The sequence below is a fragment of the Somniosus microcephalus genome, chromosome 5, assembly GCF_052327205.1.
Source record: "Somniosus microcephalus isolate GS21.2 chromosome 5, FLI_Smic_1.0, whole genome shotgun sequence".
NCBI classification, from domain to species: Eukaryota; Metazoa; Chordata; class Chondrichthyes; order Squaliformes; family Somniosidae; genus Somniosus; species Somniosus microcephalus.
In genome coordinates, this window is record NC_140991.1 from 22654586 (window position 1) to 22673649 (window position 19064).

The 19064-nt window shown below is 49.8% G+C and overlaps 1 protein-coding gene across 2 annotated transcripts in view; it reads right to left on the minus strand.

Moving 5' to 3' along the window:
* The window catches only part of sec22c (SEC22 homolog C, vesicle trafficking protein), a 94414-nt gene that overhangs the window by 63393 nt on the left and 11957 nt on the right, over positions 1–19064 (minus strand). For both annotated transcript variants that reach the window (XM_085987422.1, XM_085987421.1), the window contains exon 2: positions 5351–5562. In XM_085987422.1, the coding sequence (XP_085843548.1) occupies positions 5351–5532 (182 nt within the window). In that variant the 5' untranslated portion in view covers positions 5533–5562. The remainder of the gene's footprint in view (positions 1–5350; positions 5563–19064) is intronic.

Genomic DNA, 19064 nt, shown 5'->3' on the forward strand with positions numbered 1-19064 from the left:
ATGACCAGGCGGTTTTTATCGCCGGTCTTTACGACTACGACCTGGGCACGCCAGGGGCTGCTGCTCCCCTCGATAATGCCCTCTTTCAGGAGGCGCCGCACCTCAGAGCTAATGAAGGCTCTGTCCCCGGCGCTATACCGCCTGCTTTTGGTAGCGACGGGTTTGCAGTCAGGGGTAAGGTTAGCAAACAGAGAGGGTGGCGGGACCTTGAGGGTGGAGAGGCTGCAGGTGTTACGCGGTGGGCGGTTTAACGTTTGCTGGTTGTTGACTGTGAGTGGGGGGAGGGGTCCACCGTATGCTAGGGTTACGCTTTGGAGGTGGGATTGGAAGTCCAGCCCTAGTAGGACGGCAGCGCAGAGATGGGGGAGGACGAGGAGTTTAAAGTTTTTATACTCCGTGCCCTTAACCGACAGGGTCACGACACAGTAGCCGCTGATGTCCGTGGCGTGGGACCTCGATGCCATCGAGATTCGGCTGCGCGTTGGTAGGACAGAGAGGGAGTAGTGGCTCACCGTGTCTGGGTGGATGAAGCTCTCCGTGCTTCCGCTGTCGAACAGGCAGGTCGTGGCGTGGCCGTTCACTTTGATGTCCATCATTGACTTGGACAGATGGTGCGGGCGGGCTTGGTCCAGGGTGACGGAAGCTAGTGTGTAGCTGAGCGAGTCGTTGTCATCTGCGGGCGAGGCGGTCGGGCGTGGTGAGTAAAATGGCGTCTCCCACGAGGTAGGGCCCCATGAGGCACTATTGGGGTCGGTTGCCTTAATCAAAGATGGCCGCCCCCATGACTCATGTGTGGGGATGCTGGCCTCAGTTGCCCTAAACAAAGATGGCCGCCCCCATGACTCATGTGTGGGGATGCTGGCCTCAGGTGCCCTAAACAAAGATGGCCGCCCCCATGACTCATGTGTGGGGATGCTGGCCTCAGTTGCCCTAAACGAAGATGGCCGCCCCCATAGTTCGCATGCGGCACTGCTGGCCTCTGAGGATCCGCTCCTGCAGGCCTTGGAGAAGTGGCCTTTCTTCAGGCAGGTTTTACATATGGAGTTCTTGGCTGGGCAGCGCGACCTCGGGTGCTTCTCCTGGCCACAAAAAAAACAGCCGGCGGCCCGATCGCGGATGCCCGATGTCGGGGCCGGTGCCGGGGGTGGCGGGGCCGGTCGGGTCCGGGACGCCGACGCAGAGGTAGGTCCCGGGGGCGGCGCTGGGAAGGGTGCTGTGGTAGGGGTCGGGCCCGAGTCCCAGGGTCGCGAGCAGTACCTGGTGAATGCTTCCTGATCTTGGTGGGCCACTTCCAGGGAGATAGCGAGGGCTTCAGCTTTTTCCATGCTGAGGTCTTTAGCTTCCAGCAGTCTTTGCCGTGAGTACTCGGACCGTAGGCCTTTCAGGAATGCGTCGCGGATATTATCTTCAGTATTTTCGGCTGCCGACACCGATTTAAACTCACAGTTCCTGGCGAGTGCATATAGCGCCTGTGAGAATTCGGCTACTGATTCTCCTGGCTGTTGCGGCCGTGATCTTAGGAGGTGCCTAGCGTACATGTAGTTTACCGGGGTCCGGTACTTCTGTTTCAGCAGGTTGATGGCGGTCTCGTAGGTAGTCATGTCCTCGATGAGAGTGTATACTCTCGGGCTCAGTTGTGCCTGCAGGACACTTAGTTTGGATGCCTGAGGGACGCTGGATTCTCTCAGGTATGATTCGAAGCAGACCAGCCAGTGTTTAAAGTCTGCGGCTGAGTTTGCTGCTCGTGGGTTCAGGTCCAGGTACGGCGGTCTGAGGGCTCGCAGCCAAGCTGGCTGGTGTGGCTGTGCTCCTGGGAGCTGCGCTGGTGGCTCCTCCGCCGGTTGTGACTCGTTGTCGGACATCATTAAATTTAGTCAATAAAATTGATATACCTATCAATTCCTCCAATAAAAGGCAAAGAGTTACGAAGGTGACTAAAGGTTTTTATTGACTAAATAACAGAGCCCACTCTCGTGGGTGATCCGATCCAAGCAGGAGGAATACCAGCCAGTCGCTCACCTTTATACCTGGCCTGGTGGGTGGAGCCAAGGCGGAGTCGGCAGTGGTCATCCCAGGTATAGCAGTGTGGCAAGAGGCGACCTCGTACCGTGATACAATAGTGGTCAGTGATACAGTTATAACGAACAGTGGTGAACAGTGCTAACTACTAACAGTGATACGATAGTGAACGTGGTTTACCACACCCTTCAGATACACTAATACATTATTTACATTACGATGCCATCTCCAGAGGCAAATCTTGCACCGTAAAAGGGACAAGGAACAGAACTTTGTAATGTGGCTCTGTTCACTGTATAACCGCGCCCCCCCACCCCCAACCGTAAACTTAGGAATTTGCTACAGCTGGCCACCGGGGACGATCCAGTTAAATATAAATAATTTGTCCTCTAAACTGCCAGCCCCAATTAATCCAGCAAGCTTACTTTGGAGTGGTTACTGCACTAAAGGTGCTTGTTGGGAGCCGACAGCACTGACGCGGGTCTCATCAGCTGCAAAAATTGCTCACGGTCTGCTTAACTTGCAATTCTCTAATTTAGTTGAATGTCCCCGCCTCAACTGAGTGAATCTCTAATTCATTTTTTGAAAATATATCCAAGAGAAAAATGTAAAACCTCACTGTATATCGAGACCAATCTCCAGTCAAAGCCTTCCGTCATCCTGAGGTTCTGCGGCTGGGGCACCGAAGCACATTTGCAGCTTCATTCTGCCCCAGCGCCACCCACCTCGATGATTCTTTGCAGAATTGGGGGGGGGGGGGGGGGCGGGGAGAAGAGGAGGAAATGCTCACAGCACTGAGCTGTATTTACATAGAATCATAAAAATTTACGGCACAGAAGGTGGCCATTCGGCCCATTGTGTCCATGCTGACCGAAAAAGAGCCATCACCCTAATCCCACTTTCCAGCTCTTGGTCCATAGCCTAGTAGGTTACAGCACTTCAAGTACATATCCAAGTGCGTTTTAAATGTGATGAGGGTTTCTACCTCACCACCCCGTGGGTGAAAAAAATTCTCAACTCCCGTCTAATCACTTCTACCTTAAATCTATGACACCTGGTTATTGACCTCTCTGCTAGGGGAAATAGGTCCTTCCTAACCACTCTATCTAGGCCCCTCATGTGCTTTAATCACCTTTGGTGTATAAAATTAAGATAAAAACAGGCAGGGGATTAGAAAATGCAGTCGGTTCTGAAAGCTGCAGCACGGTTTTACAAGGAGCTGGGGCAAAGATGGCAGTGTTGCACAAAACCAAGTCATTTACTCAAACCCAGAATGCTGGCCGACTGTTATTTCAAATATATTTGAATTCTAGTTACAGTATGCAATCATTGAACAGCCCTATAACACTACATGGGGGTGCTTTAAAATTTTCATAGAGATAATTACTCAAACATTACTTAAGGCTCAAATTTGCTTCCTGCTGAAGGCATCGTGAGGGAAATTTACATTACTTTATAATTCAGCAGCTTGTACAAACCAAATGATGTATCACACTCTGGTTCTCAGTCAGGGAACTGTAGGCACAGGGAAGGTAGAAGAATAGGAGTAAAAACACTCACATTGGGAGATAGATGAAAATATTAGCCTCGATTTTAAAATTATCATCCGTGGCTCCAGCTGCCTAGACACTAAGCTCTGGAAGTCCCTCCCTAAGCCTCTCTGCCTCTCTGCCTCTCTCACCTCCTTTAAACTCATCTCTTTGACCAACCCTTTGGACCAACGTGTCCTAATCTCTCCTTATATGGCTCGGTGTCAAATTTTTACCACATTAAAAAGGTGCTATATAAATGCAAGTTGTTGTTGCTGCTGCTGCTTTAGACTGTATAAATCAGAATCTCTCGGTGCCTCCGGAATTTGGAGGGCTCAGAAATTAAGCGATTCATTTTTCTTGTTCTTTCACAAGCTTCACGATTCATTCTCTCAGTTTCTACTTTTCCAGCTCCCTCTCTCCTTCCCCCCCACCACCGCCGGCCAGGCCACAGGAATGCAATTACTTGCAGTCTGAAAATCTCGCCCTCAAGGGCCGAGCAGTGGTGCCGAGCCTTAAACCACTGAAGTTCAGTGCTGCTGACCCAAGGACGAGTGCAGGTTCAGGTTCTGCTCCACGCCTTCCCCAATCTGACAGGCATTGCATGGGGAGAAGTAGAGCAGAGGCTATAGCATCTCCGGAAGGGAAAGCGCTCGGAAAACTGGGAGGGGGAGGAAAACAGGGAGAACGAATCCAAAGCAGATGCTGACACTTCCTGGTGACGACATACAGAAAGCATCTGCATTGGCTGGGAGGCGGGCAAGCGAATTAAGGGAAAATTACAGGAAACAACTCCAAAAATATCCCCTTGAAAAGTGGGAGACATTTTTTTTTTAAACTTTTTTTTAAATTTAAGTGTTTGAATTTTTGAAACGTCTGCGCTAGGGCAACCAATCAGTTTTGGGAGCCAGAGTTAATATTAGCCACTCCAAGATCTGATATAGCTCACACAATGCTGCATGAGTAATATAATTTAATATTAAACTAAAAAAACAGCCCATACTCCACAAATATATTTTGTTCCACACCCGCTACCCCAACTTACAGCCTCCTGATTTGGCACTACACAGTGGGCAGGTTTATAGCATGGACCCGTGCCTATTAAGAAATAAAAACAGAAAATGCTGGAAATACTCAGGTCAGGCAGCATCCGTGGAGAGAGAAACAGAGTTAACGTTTCAGGTCTGGGACCCTTCATCAAGGCTCCAGACCCAAGGTCACAGACCTGAAACGTTAACTCGGTTTCTCTCTCCACAGATGCTGCCTGTCCCGTTGAGAATTTCCAGCATTTTCTGCTTAGATAGCAGCCATCACTGACTTGCGTAGCTGCATCACGGAAAGACTGTCGGAACTGGAAGTCAATGCTGGAGTTCAAGAGCTGTCATCTCAACTGGTGCGATTCAGCTTTCACAAAAACAATTTACAGGAAACTCTCGTTTAAACAGCACCTAAATATCCGGAATTCTCTAATAACCGGCAAAATTCTCACTCCGAAAACTACAGTATACAGTCGTTTATAAGTTTTGTTTTACTGTTTATGGATTACCCTCAACTGGCATTACTGTACTTAATCAAGCATCTTCCACCATCCATTTAACACAACATTCTGTAGGTGAGTACCCAATTATACTGCACATCTCTTGATTTTTTAATTTTTGTTTGTTAAAAATAGCCTCGGTAGATATACCTCTGTTATCCGGAATATTTAATCAACCGGCACCATCCTGGTCCCGTCGGTGCCGGATACCAAAGAGTTTCCTGTATAGCATTCACACCGGTGATGTGCGCGATGGTGTACTCACTGTATGTGAAGTTGATTGCTCTTCACAGTGCCACGGCCAGGAAACTGCCCAAGCATTTTAGACACTATCTTCAGGTGTTTTTTACATTCTTGCAGCTCCCTGCTGTATTCGAAGTCTGTGGAAGCAGAGAGCGGCAGCCCATCCTTCACCCGGACCACATAGGCAAACAGGATCATAGACATGGTCTTCTTCGGTATTCATGAAGGCTACCGCTGAAATTACAAACAGAAATTAAATCAGTGGGTAGTCCCCTCCAAAGGCTCCATTAGTGCACGCGGGCCACACAGACCACAAGGACCCAGGCCTACATAAGAAATAGGAGCAGGAGTAGGCCATTCGGCCCCTCAAGCCTGCTCTGCCATTCAATAAGATCATGGCTGATCTGATCTTGGCCTCAACTCCACTTTATTGCCCGCTCCCCATAACCGCCGACTCCCCTGTAGCTCAAATATCTGTCTATCTCAGCCTTGAATATTTTCAATGACCAGCCTCCACAGCTCTCTGGGGTAAAGAATTCCAAAGATTCATGACCCTCAGAGAAAAAATTCCTCCTCATCTCCGTTTTAAATGGGCGACCCCTTATTCTGAAACTATGCCCCCGAGTTCTAGATTCCTCCACGAGGGGAAACATCCTCTCAGCATCCACCCTGTCAATCCCCCTCAGAATCTTATATGTTTCAATAAGATCACCTCTCATTCTTCTAAACTCCAATGAGTTTAGGCCCAACCTGATCAGCCTTTCCTCATAAGACAACCCCTTCATCTCCGGAATCAACCTAGACAACCTTCTCTGAACTGCCTCCAATGCAAGTATATCCCTCCTTAAGGCCCAATTCCTGTTCTGGGCCAAGATCAGTCGCGGTGCTCCAATTAACCTCAGCACTTTTTTTTTTTTAAACATTTATTCTCGGGATGTGGGCGTCACCTGCAAGGCCGGCATTTATTGCCCATCCTTAGTTGCCCTTGAGAAGGTGGTGGTGAGCCGCCTTCTTGAACCGCTGCAGTCCGTGTGGTGAAAGTGCTCCCACAGTGCTGTTAGGGAGTTCCAGGGTTTTGACCCAGTGACAATGAAGGAACGGCAATATATGCTTGAGTGGGACTAATTGGATAGCATTTCAAAGAGCCGGCACAGGTACGGTGGGCCGAATGGCCTCCTTTTGCGCTGTATCATTCTGTGATTCTAAGTCTGGATAGTGTGCAACTAGGAGGTGATGGTGTTCTGCACAAGGGAGGGGCAAAACAGCCAGTGTCCCACTCCCAATTACTAACTAGTGACCCTCCACTGGAAAGTGCAGGGGTGTGGATGTCACGTGATGGACTGTGCTCTGCCGTGATGTGCTCCAAAGCCAAATCCTCTGCAGTCACTGTCTAGGCCCACACATCAAGAACAGGCACATGGATGAGGTACCAGAGTGTGTGCAGTGCCCATGGAACAATAGTACCCCTGCATGAGTCGACACTTACTGGGCAGGAAAAGCAGTGAAAAATGGCAAGCACAAAAAAAAAATTACATCAGGCGACTGTCTCAACAACAACAACTTGCACCTTTAAGGCAGCAAAACATTCCATGGCAATTTTTCAGCAAAGAATAGTCTGTCTTGTGCCAGTGTTTAAAAATACAACACAGCAGACGGAGCTGCACATCGCTGGTAAGGTGACCTCTTTGTAACAATCCGGTGGGACTGGAGTTGTGACTTGTATAATTGGTGCCAGTCATTACTAAATATACTCTGTCCTATATACATAACCATTGTTGGAGGCTAGCCTAGCAGTTGAACGCCGTGTTATTTGCAGATCTTTACTTATGCTTACAACAGCAACTTGTATTCATATAGCGCCTTCAACGTAGTAAAACGTCCCAAGGCGCTGCACAGGAGTATTAAAAGACAAAAAATTTGACACCGAGCCACATAAGGAGAAATTAGGGCAGGTGACCAAAAGCTTGGTCAAAAAGGTAGGTTTTAAGGAGCGTCTTAAAGGAGGAGAGGTAGAGAGGCGGAGAGGTTTAGGCAGGGAATTCCAGAGCTTAGGGCCCAGGCAACAGAAGGTACGGCCACCGATAGTTGAGCGATTAAAATTAGGGATGCTCAAGAGGGCAGAATTAGAGAAATGCAGATATCTCGGGGGGGTTGTGGGGCTGAAGGAGATTACAGAGATAGGGAGGGGCGAGGCCATGGAGGGATTTGAAAACAAGGATGAGAATTCCGAAATCGAGGCGCTGCTTAACCTGAAGGGATAATTACTAGTCCTAGCCCTTTTCGGGCTACCCCAGATCAGGCGTATTCCCCAGACGTTCACCTTCAACTAAAGTTAGAGATAGCCGAATTCTATAAGACGCTTAATTGGGTCTAAAGGTCCAGGCTATCTCTCTCTAAAGGAAAGGAACGACTTGATGATGTTACCGTCTTCTAGATAGCACTTTTAATAAGTTTAACTAGACTGTAACCTTTCGGATATTATGAGGGTCCGGAAAACCCCCCCAGAATTCTGCAACTCCTCACAAAAAGAGTGTACAAAAATTGAGTTCGCAAATTTGATACAGAAATACTATGAGACAATTCTAAAAATATATATTTATTTAAGAGCCGACATACAGTTTAACAGCTGGTGAGTCAATCGCGACTTTAACAGTTCAAAATACAAATAGCTTACATTTCTTATTCTCAGAGATCCTTATTCTCAAATCTTAACTTCGTACATTTTTACATTTCTTATTATTTCTAATCCAGAATATCCACCAAAATCAAATAAGAGTACCTCTTGATCCCTGAGACTCAGAGTTAAAAACTTAGGCCTAGAAATTCAGTATAGCCACGTTTGGGGCGCTACAGCATGGCGTTCGCTAACTTTTGCGCCCAGCGCAACTTAGCGCCACCTTCGCCGATATTCAGTTGCATCGCCCCAAGAGGTTGCTGCTGCGCTAAAGCAGGCGATGCACGACTATCATTAGGCGCTAAGCCGGCGATCCGGGGCGCAAACACCGAAGGCGGGCGCAGCGCAGGTGCGGCGAGTTGCTCATTGAGGGCAGACAGTCAGGCACCGGTCAGCACTTAAAGGGGGAGGGTGGAATTGCTTGGCTGCCACGCCCTGCACACTGCAGCCCTAAGGCAAGGCCTGAACACTGCTTCTGGAACAGCTCCACGCCCAGGAGAATGGAGAAGGCCAGGGAGAGAGCGCAGCGCTTCGGTGAGGGTGACCTGAGGCTGCTGGTTGGCGCAGTGGACCGCAGGCGCCATATCCTCTTCCGAGGGTGGCAGGAGGCCGCTGCCCGCCGAATATCGGAAAGCATGGAGGGATGTGGCAAACCGGGTTACGTCCAACAGCGTGGTTGGCAGGACACCAACCCAGTGCCGGAAAAAATTCAACGACCTCACTCGGGTTGTCAGGGTGAGTACCCTTTCCAGTATCCTCCTCATCCCTGCATGTGCACCTCACTTTATGGCCAAACAGGTCTGAAAGCCCTAATGGCCAGCCCTCATCCAGCAGCTATGGGACTGTCATGAAAAGCACTTGCGCAATCAGGACTTCAGACACTGTCAGGGCTATTCGACCATGGGAGGCAATGCGGGCAAGATCAGGGCTTGACACTGTCAGGGCTAATCGAACATGGGAGGCAGTGCGGGCAAGATCAGGGCTTGACACTACTTAGAGGCGGTCCTTTCTCTTGCAGGCCAAGCTGGCACATAACAGAAGACAGCAGCGACAGACCGGGGGAGGCCGTCCTGACCTGAAACAGCTGAGCGACCTCGAGCAGCGAGTGGAGCGGATCATGGCAGGCCGGCTGAGTGGCCCCGTCGCCACTGGAGATGCTGACCCTGTTCTGGGCACCAATGGAAAGGTCATCACCTTTTTGACCTCTCCCTTTCCACTTGCACCTCACACCAGCATCCTTTGCCACTATCGAACCAATGCAGTGCACAGCAGCACTCATGCCTCCCTCGCTGCTGCCCTGTCCTCACTCTAAAGCAACTCTTGTGCCTCCCTGCTTTCAGATGGTGACTCGCCAGGTGAGGAGGCGGCCCCTCAAGCTGGCACTATGTCCGAGTCAGACATAGAGGAGGAGGAAGAGGAAGCCAGCCCATCAGGGACACCCTCAGCCGAGGCAGCCCATGGCCATGATGGTGACATGTCTTCCCTGGAGGGGAGCGGGGGGGGGGGGGGGGGGGGAAGGGTCGGAGGATAGTGAAGCTCCGGGGACCAGCGGGATGCAGCAACACGGGAGGGGTGGGGAAGCTCGGCGGCCTTCTCCCCGGAGGGTGAGTGCGGCCTCCAGTCCTGCTACGGTGAGCGCAGAGGAGGTGCGGCTCCTAGCGGAAATGGGCGCCCAGGCTGAGCGCAGGCACACTGAGCTCATGGCTGCAGTGGCAAGGATGCCTGACTCCATAGAGTCACCGGCAAGGAGTGTGCAGGAATTCGGGGCAGCACAGGCCAGGAGTCTGCAACAATTCAGTGCAGCACAGGCCAGGAGTCTGCAGGACATCGCGGCAGCACAGGCTAGGAGTCAGCAGGACTTCGCTGCTTCACAGGCGGCTTCTAGCCAAGTGCTCAGTCGTGCCGTGCATTCACTGGCTGCTGTCATACAGACACAGACCAGGGCCACACGGGCACTAACTGCTGCCACACTCGCTGGATCGGCCAGGCATCGCCGGGGCACTCGCTGTGCCGCAGCAGCCCAGCAGTCTGTGCCTCAGCAGCTTGCTGCGCATGCTGCAGTGCTGGCCCGTGCGCGTTCCAATGTATCAGCCGACCAGGGAGTGCCTGTGATCGGTCAGGTTGGCAGCATTCCTGCAGCCAACACTGTCACTCCTCCATTGCAGCTGCCACCAGCTGTTGGACAGACTGCTGCCGCCCAAGCAGAGTTGGAGCAGTCAGCAGCCGGCCCCTCCAGGCCCAGAGCTGGTCCAGGCCGACCCCCAAGGGCATCTGCCGTCTCACCATCTGACCCTCAGCAGCCTTCCCCCAGCCTTGCTGCAGCCACTGGGGTCCCATTACGGAGGAGCTGCAGGGCGGGTAGGGGCCAGTCACGGAAGCGAAACGGATCACCCTCGCAGGGGAAAAAGTAGAAGGTGTGACCAAATGTTTTGTTTTTACTTATAAAAGCCGAGTTTGTTTCATATTTAAAGGCCGAGGCTGGTGTATGTGTGTTTTTGGGGGGGGGGGGGGGGGGGGTGGGTTCTCTCCATTAGTTTGTCAGTTTGTCATGTGGGAAGGGCACAGAGGTATCATAGTAAAAAAAATTCTTAAATCGCACTGTCCATGCTTTCTTTTGGAAGTCCTGGTTGCCCTGCTCGGCTGAGGGCTTGTGGAGCGGCTACATTCATCTTCTGCCATTGGCACAAGCCATTCCCTGAGAGGGGGCCTAGAACCAACTTGCAATAAGCCGCCGACGGGCGGCCCTTGCACTTTCTGCCTCCCTCCTGTGCTGGTCCTCCTCCTCCTGTGGTCCTCCAATGTCTGCTGGCAGTGGCTGAGTCCTGCAGATAGCCAGGTTGTGCAGCATGCAGCACATGACAACGAAATGGGAGACTCACTCAGGCAAGTACCGTAGGGCTCCCCCGGAACGATCCAGACAGCGGAACCATTGCTTCAGCACGCCGATTGTTTGCTCAATGATGTTCCTGGTTGCTTGATGGCTGTCATTGTATCGCTCTTCAGCAGGGGTGCTGGGCACACGGAGCGGGGTCATCAGCCAGGTGCACAAAGGATAGCCTTTGTCCCCGAGAAGCCATCCTCGTGGGTGAGGCTGGGCCTCGAACATGTCTGCCACAGAAGTCTGGCGCAGGATGAAGGCATCGTGGCTGCTGCCTGGAAAGCGGGCATTGACAGCTAGGATGAGCTGCCTGTGGTCACACACCAACTGCACGTTGAGCGAATGGTAGCCCTTCCGGTTGCGGTAATCCTCGGCATTCTCTAGAGGTGCCCGCAAAGCCACATGCGTGCAGTCAATGGCGCCCTGCACCATGGGGAAGCCCGCTAATGCTGCAAAGCCCATTGCACGCTGTTGCTGCTTGTCAACGGTCATGGGGAAGGAGATGAACTGACGTCTCCTTCTGAAAAGGGCATTGGTCACCTGGCGGATGCAGCAATGTACCGCAAACTGGGAGATGTTGGAAATGTCCCCAGTAGCGGATTGGAAGGAGCCGGTGGCATAAAAGTTGAGAGTCACCGTCCCCTTCACTGCCACCGACAGAGATGTCCTGCTCCTCAGCTGTGGCTGCAGATCTCCGCGAAGCAGGTGGCAGATCTCAGTGACCACCGCCCTTCTGAATCGCAGCCTCCAAACACACTGCTCCTCAGACATGTTCAGATATGAGAACTGCTGGCAGTATACCCTTGGTGGGTAAGGCCTCTTTTGCCGACGCCTGTTGCCCCTTCTCCGTCTGGCCATGACTGGCACTCTCTCACGGCGTCTCTGAGCCCTTTGAATGCAATGGAGAAGCCCAACGTTTCCACCCATTGCAGCCCCCATTATATGTTTCCAATCAATGCTATGACTCTGAAGTTAAAGACAAGTGCAAAGCTGTGGCCTGAAGCCACAAGTACCTGTACGAGTGTTGAGCCAAACCAGAAAGCTCTCTACCTTTGTCTCTCTCCAAAGATCCGTCTCTCACAAAGAAGGAGTGGTGCAAAATGGCTGCCATTTATACTGCAGGAGGAGTGCCCTTTAATTAGCACCCCCCGCAGCGACTGGGAACCGTTCCCCTCTACCAGTCGCTAGGGGCGCCAGGCGCACAATAGGCCGGCGCCACTGAATTTCCGGTTTGGGGCGCACAAAGGGCGTTGCACCATGAAATGACGTCAGGATCTGCGCGCGCAGCTGAGCGCGCGCAAAGGTTTTGCGCCGCCGCTAAATCTTAACTGAAGTTCGCAAGAGGCGCAGATCGCGCTGCGCCCGGGCGCTAGCCGCTTAGCACCCCACTTCTCCTCCTCCTAAGGCGCTAGCGGCTGGCGCAAACAACTGAATTTCTAGGCCTTAGAGCCGGTCTCTGAAGTTGAGAATCGCTTGCCCCTTCCAGCGACTTCTGACTTTCTATTTGAAAGCTCTATTTTTATACTCGTTTAGTGGTTTATTCTTTGAAGTTTTCTGCTGATGTAAGCTAATTATCTCTAGTCATCTTCTGTTGAATTCTTGCTAATCTTACTGTCATTTCAGCTGTTAACTTTCAGAATTCTGTCTGCTGAGTAGGTGTTTCAAAAACTTATTAAAAATGGTTATTACAGATTTATCTCTTTGATGCCATTCTTACGAAGGTCTTCAATTCAATTCTTAATATTGGCTTAACTGGTTATAATCAGACATTGTGTCTCCTAACTGTTTCATTTCCAATACAAAAACCATGTGATTGCTTGGTGTCATCTATTGAAGTCATATTTTCCAAAGTCTTCTGTTTTGTACCTTTTACAATATGTAAATCAAAAACACTTCAACTAGGGTGTTTGTTGCATTTCTTAGCTACTTCAATTGGTTGTATATATAATTGTGTTTCCCGTTTCTCATTTGATGTTACTTTTATCAAAGGCACATGGTTGTTTAATGTTCTGTGTTTCTGGTCGAAGCGTTAGTTTTTAACACTTTACTTGGGCATTGCTATTGTGTTGGTTCCAAACTGCAGACTCCTTGGAAGCAAGCCTTTGCTTCTTCAATCGGGCCTTTGTCTCAGTATTAACAATCAATTCCCATTTCAAAAGCTTGTGTGGTGTTTACAACTTTTGTGTTAACACTTCATCTTATCTCAGAAGCCTGTATCGACAGCTTGTGCCGTTGAGGCTTTTTAAACCCAGTATGTCATGTTTTAATATCAGAAATCTGTTCATAGGATGGTGTATTTTTCTGAAATATGGCTTTTGCTTTACAAACCAGGAACCAAGGTAGATCAGCGAGCACAGGAATGATGGGTGAACGGGACTTGGTGCGAGTAAGGACACGGGCAGCCGAGTTTTGGATCACCTAAAGTTTACATAGGATAGAATGTGGGAGGGAGGCCAGCCAGCCAGGTGTGCGTTGGAATAGTCAAGTCTAGCGGTAACAAAGGCATGGATGAGGGTTTCAGCAGCGGATGAGCTGAGGCAAGGGCAGAGACGGGCGATGTTACGGAGGTGGAAATAGGTGGTCTTAGTTATGCCGTGGATATGAGGTCAGAAGCTCCTTTCAGGGTCAAATATGACACCAAGGTTGCGAACAGTGTGGTTCAGCCTCAGGCAGATGTTAGGGAGAGGGATGGAGTCAGTGGCGGGGACCGAAAACAATGGCTTCGGTCTTCCCAATATTTAATTGGAGAAAATTTCTGAGGATACAGAACTGGATGTTGGACAAGCAGTCTGACGATTTAGAGACCGTGGAATGGTCGAGAGAAGTGCTGCTGAGGTAGAGCTGGGTGTCGTCAGCGTACATGTGGAAACTGATGCTGCGTTTTCGGATGATGTCGCCAAGACGCAGCATGTAGATGGGAAATAGAAGGGGGCCAAGGATAGATCCTTGGGGGACACCAGAGATAACAATGCGGGAGCGGGAAGAGAAGCCATTGCAGGTGATTCTCTGGCTACGATTAGATAGATAAGAATGGAGATGGGGGAAAAAAAGAGATTAATGACAAATTCCTATGGAGCCGACATTGTCGACACTAGTATTCCAGTAAAGAATAAAGATGGACACATAACTTTCCTGTACTGTATCAGCTTTAACTGTGAAGACCATCCACTATCACAGTTATAGATTCTTTCCTCCCAAACAGATTGCGTGCTAATTTTACATGAGGGCAAATTACAGGCAGTTACAGCTCTGTCACTTGGGATGATAGGACTTTATAAGCTGATAAATTAAAGGCTCTTTTGCTTTATAAAAGTTCTCCTTGGGAAGTTTTACTATGTTAAAAGGTGCTATATAAATACAAGTTGTTGTTGTTGGCTGCACAAGGAAATATAAAAGTGGCGACTTGGCTTGTTCAGTCGACCACTGGTGCTGGTTTTGACAATCTTGAAAACTATTGCCAAATTTACATCTGCCTGGTGTCTGAAGGAGCACCAGGAGAGAATACAAATGGGGCCAGCGTGACACCAGGAGGCGGCCGTAGCGCCGTCCTCTGAAAATCTGAACTACAAAGTAAAAGAGCCTTTCGAGCATCAGGAAAGAAGCTTATTAGCCAAACCCAATTTTCTCCGTATAGCACATTAGTACCATTATGCTAAATAAGCCTAGTTAAAACTGCGAGTCTGGCCACACACTATGAATTAAAAGTTCAGATTCAGACAAAGACTGTAAAAAAAAAAATTAACACATTTTCTGCCTCTGCCATTTTTAGAAATAATTTAAATAAGTAAAATGAGATCATTACCCAATGAGATCAGCATAACTTACAGACCTTTAACCTGTGGCCATTGTAACAGGTGGTTACTTAATGCGACTCTAAATCCTACTTAAAGCCGAGAAAAATGCCTGTTCGGCCAAGGTTATCTAAAGGTCTGGCTTCACAAGAACACATGCACTGTACTGTCCTTCATTCTGCCAGGGCCATTCACACTTCATCCAGAGCCATCCTTTATTCCTTGAATATCTCTTAATGTCTCTCAATCTCTCCTGCTTTCTATCCTATCTCGGACCTTCCCTTTTGTTCTTTCATCCCCTCCCCCTTTTCCCAGCCCCCACTTGCTTTAAAATCCGTTCCTTTTCCTGCTTTTTTTCCCCCCAGTTCTGGCGAAGGGTCTTCGACCCGAAACGTCGAATCTGTTTCTCTCTCCACGGATGCTGCCCTGGCCAGCTGAGTTTTTCCAGCATTTTGTGTTGTTATTTCGGATTTCCAGCATCCGCAGTATTTTGCTATCGTAGACACTGTACTCAACTGCCTGCCTTTTAAAAGCAAATTGTTGTCAAAACAGTGATGATCTTTTGCATCTATTTTGTTTTTTGTCCCTGCCTATTTCTCAGTTCCCTTTAAACAGCGAGTACTGATAACTTTACCAGGTAAACCGGTTTCTTAGGGAGTCACCGCACCCAAGAATTTTTTATTGACTTTTTCGCTCTACCCTCCAGAAGTTGCTGCGATATGATTCCGACAGCCCTCCCGATAACTCGCTCGTGCCCATTCTTCGCATACTTGTCCATTCTTCATGTGCAAGCCTCGGGGGTGAGTGACAGCAGCTATCTGACCGTCATAGCTGACCTGACCCCATCCCCACCCGACCTGCGAACACACGGTGATCAGGAGTTGGAGCCACTGATGACTGTTCCTACCCTGGGTCCGAGGGTGCCGAATACAACTGCAGCACGCCAACTACTGCCCAGCTAACGAGGCAGACTCTGGACTTTACGCCATTTGGATCGTAAAGGCAAAAGATTAGCACACACTTCCATTCTGAACCACCCAGGGCTAAAGACGCCGGCAACTGCTATTAATTCAGGTCCCACACTCCGTGATCCTTTGGGGAGCCTGCTTAAATCAACAATTTTGAGAGTAAACAGAAAGATATACATTTTTAAAGAGGATGTTTAATTCTTTAAAACCAATTTTAAAAAGGTTGCTGATGGGGAGAATTTTTTTTTTTTTTATAAATCGGTTCCATTTGCAACATTTCCTAGCGATTCCCAACTTACAACAAAATGCATCTTGCTCAGTGGTTTGTCCCTCACTGAAATATTGTACACAGTTCAGCAAGAACAATAGGATCATTGAACTCAAAGTGGACTATAAAAAGAACCTTTCATGCAGCTGGAATTAATCATAAAATCAGATCTGCAAGGACGACGAGAATGCTGGCCAGTATCTCAAGTTCACAACTTACTTATTTAGGCAGTCCCTCGGAACTGAGGATAACTTGCTTCCACATTAAAGATGAGTTCTCAGGTGACTGATGAGTCCAATGCGGGACCTACAGTCTCTGTCACAGGTGGGGCAGACGGTGGTTGAAGGGGCGGGTGGGTGGGGTGCTTGGGTTGACGTGCGCTCCTTCCGCTTGGCTTCCGCTTGCTCCCGGTGAAGAGACACGAGGTGTTCGGCCCCCTTCCCGGATGCTTCTCCTCCACTTTGTGTGTCTTGGGCCAGGGATTCCCAGGTGTCGGTGGGGACGTTGCACTTTTTCAAGGAGGCACTCAGCAGGCCAGGCAGCATCTGTAGAGAGAGAAACAGAGTTAACGTTTCAGGTCGATGACCCTAAACGTTAACTCTGTTTCTCTCGCTACAGATGCTGCCTGGCCTGCCGTGCCGAGTATTTCCAGCATTTACTGTTTTTAATTCGGATTTCCAGCATCCGCAGTATTTTGCTTTTGCATTAGAGGAATTAGTAAGATCCTTACTCTGCCAGTAAAACGGAGACATTGACAATTTATTGATTTTGGAGGGTATAAGCTTTTGATATTTGCCCCTGTGCAGATACAAATGAGGTCACCATCAAGCCCTGCAGTATTTTCCAAAATGTCAGAACATTTGTCCAACTTGCTCTGCAATGCCAAAACAACCACTGCTCATAAAGTGGAAGCCAATTCTAGTGAATTATTAATTCAAATCCCAAATATTACACTGATCTGTCTCTCCCTGTTGTCCATTAATTCTGATTTCACATTTTAAAAACCGCTTGTTAAAGGCAACAAAAGAACAGATCAAGTTCTCTGCAGAATACCTGCTTTGACATTATTTTCACCTGTTTCCATGCTGTAAAATTCGATGTAATTCGAAGATGAAGAATGCTTGCACTGGGGAACAGAACTCTTCCCATTTCAGGTACCAAGCATCAGCGTCAAGCACTGCCAAGTAATGTACAGTGCAGCCGGCTACACAGTACTCTGTCCCAACAATATGCCTCAGTGCCAACCCCCTACTCCAACAGTGTGACCCCCCTCCCCCGCCCCCATTTCAGCAACTCTGGCCCGAGTGGGGTTGCCAATCAGTGCCCACTCGGAACCAGATTGAGACAGCCCAAACTCATTTCATATAAAAGCCAATTATAAACAATGCTGTTCAAATGAAGTCATGGGCATCGATTTTTACTGGGGGGGGGGGGGGGGGGCGGAAATAGAGGGCTGGAACAACAGGCGGCGCACTCGGACAGTTCAGGAAATGTGGAGGCCCATCCGATCTTAATGGCAGGAGCTTATTTACATAACTGTTCCTAGAGTCCCTCCTGACACTCGGGCAGGTTCACTACCTGGCGGGCAGGCGGGAGCTGGAATTTAGCGGCAGGAGACTGCAGTCGAGGACATGTGGGAAGGGTTCCAGGGCGATCGGGGGGAGGGGGAAGGGGAAGGGGGTGGGGTTCACTCAAGATCGGGGAGGGGGATTTCCCTCGAGATCGCAATCGGGAGGAGGTGTGGTTCCCTCGGGATGGGGAAGGGGGATTTCCCTCAAGATTGGTGGGGGGGGGGGGGGTTCCTTCGAGATCAGCATTCGGAGGAGGGAGTTTCCCTTGGGGTCGGGGGGGGTTGGATGGGGGAGGCCGGGCCTGGGGAGGCTCAAGGACTCTCCTCCCGCCATAGTTTTGCAGTTGGGCATCAGACAGCATGAGACACCACCTCCCCCACCCCAACTTGACATTAATATTACGTTGTGGCGCTGACAATGTCATCAGACCGCGACTTTTACACTTTCAGTAGGGCCCAGTCTGTCTTTAGCAGGAGTCTCGTCGATGGCTTGAATCGCAGCTGTTAATATTATGGCAACCAGTTGGAGGCGGGATTTTGATTTTCAAGTTTTTAACACCTCGCCCGACCCTTGCCTAACTATTGGGGTGGGGGGTTGTGGGTTAAAATCAAAGCCAAGATCTCGGTGACCCATTCTCCACTATTTTGTTTCGTCAGTGCTGTTGTGTATGTACCTTTAAGGGAATAACTGGTCTCAGACTGCAGTACCGGCAGTGACCACCCCTGTATAAAAGGCGCTAGCAGCCCTCTGTAGTTTCAGTTTTCCAATTGTCTCCATTCAGTAAAGACTCGTTATGATCAACTCCTGCTGTCCGTGTCTCAATTATACACGGACATAATATTGGCGACGAGCAGATACGAACTTACCTACAGTCTGCACCACCTCCTGGGATCCATTCCTGAAGCGAAGTGAGCAAAGGCCAAGGCCAGAAGGAAGAAAGCAGTAGAAACGGGCGTCAACCGTGGGCATCCGCCCCTGAGTCAGCGGAGTTGAAGATTGCAGGAGAGGCTGTCGAGAGCGGGGCTTGGTTCCTGTCGACGGTGCTTCAGCTAATCGGGCTGGTGGCAGGTAATAAACTGATCCTTCCTGGGCTGCGGCGGTCTAGAACTCGAGCGGGTGGCTTGCAAAGGGGCCGAGCAGCGTTGTCGGGAAGAGGAGAGAGAGAGAGAGAGAGAGAGGGTGGAGCACACAGGGCGCGGCCGGTGCTACGAAGCCGGGCTGCGTACAGACCAGAGAAGAGGGAGGCAAGAGTCCCACAGGGTTGTTCCACGACGGGAAAATAATAAAATAACAAAGGAAATATATATAAAACGCGCAGGAAGCCGCGAGGAGCTGCAGGTTGCAACGGAAACTGCGGAAAGCAGCGCTAGCAACAGCGAGGAAGAAGGCAAAGCGCGGGAGGTGCCATCTTAATCCAGCAGGGAAGAAGGCAAAGTGTGGGAAGCGCCATTTTGTTAAATCGGGGAAGGCGGCAAAGCGCGGGAGGCGCCATTTTAGATTTCCAAGATGCCGAAGACTGGCTGTATCACTGCCTTTGATAATGCAATAGAGGACTGGACCACGTATGTGGAAAGAGTCGAGGTATA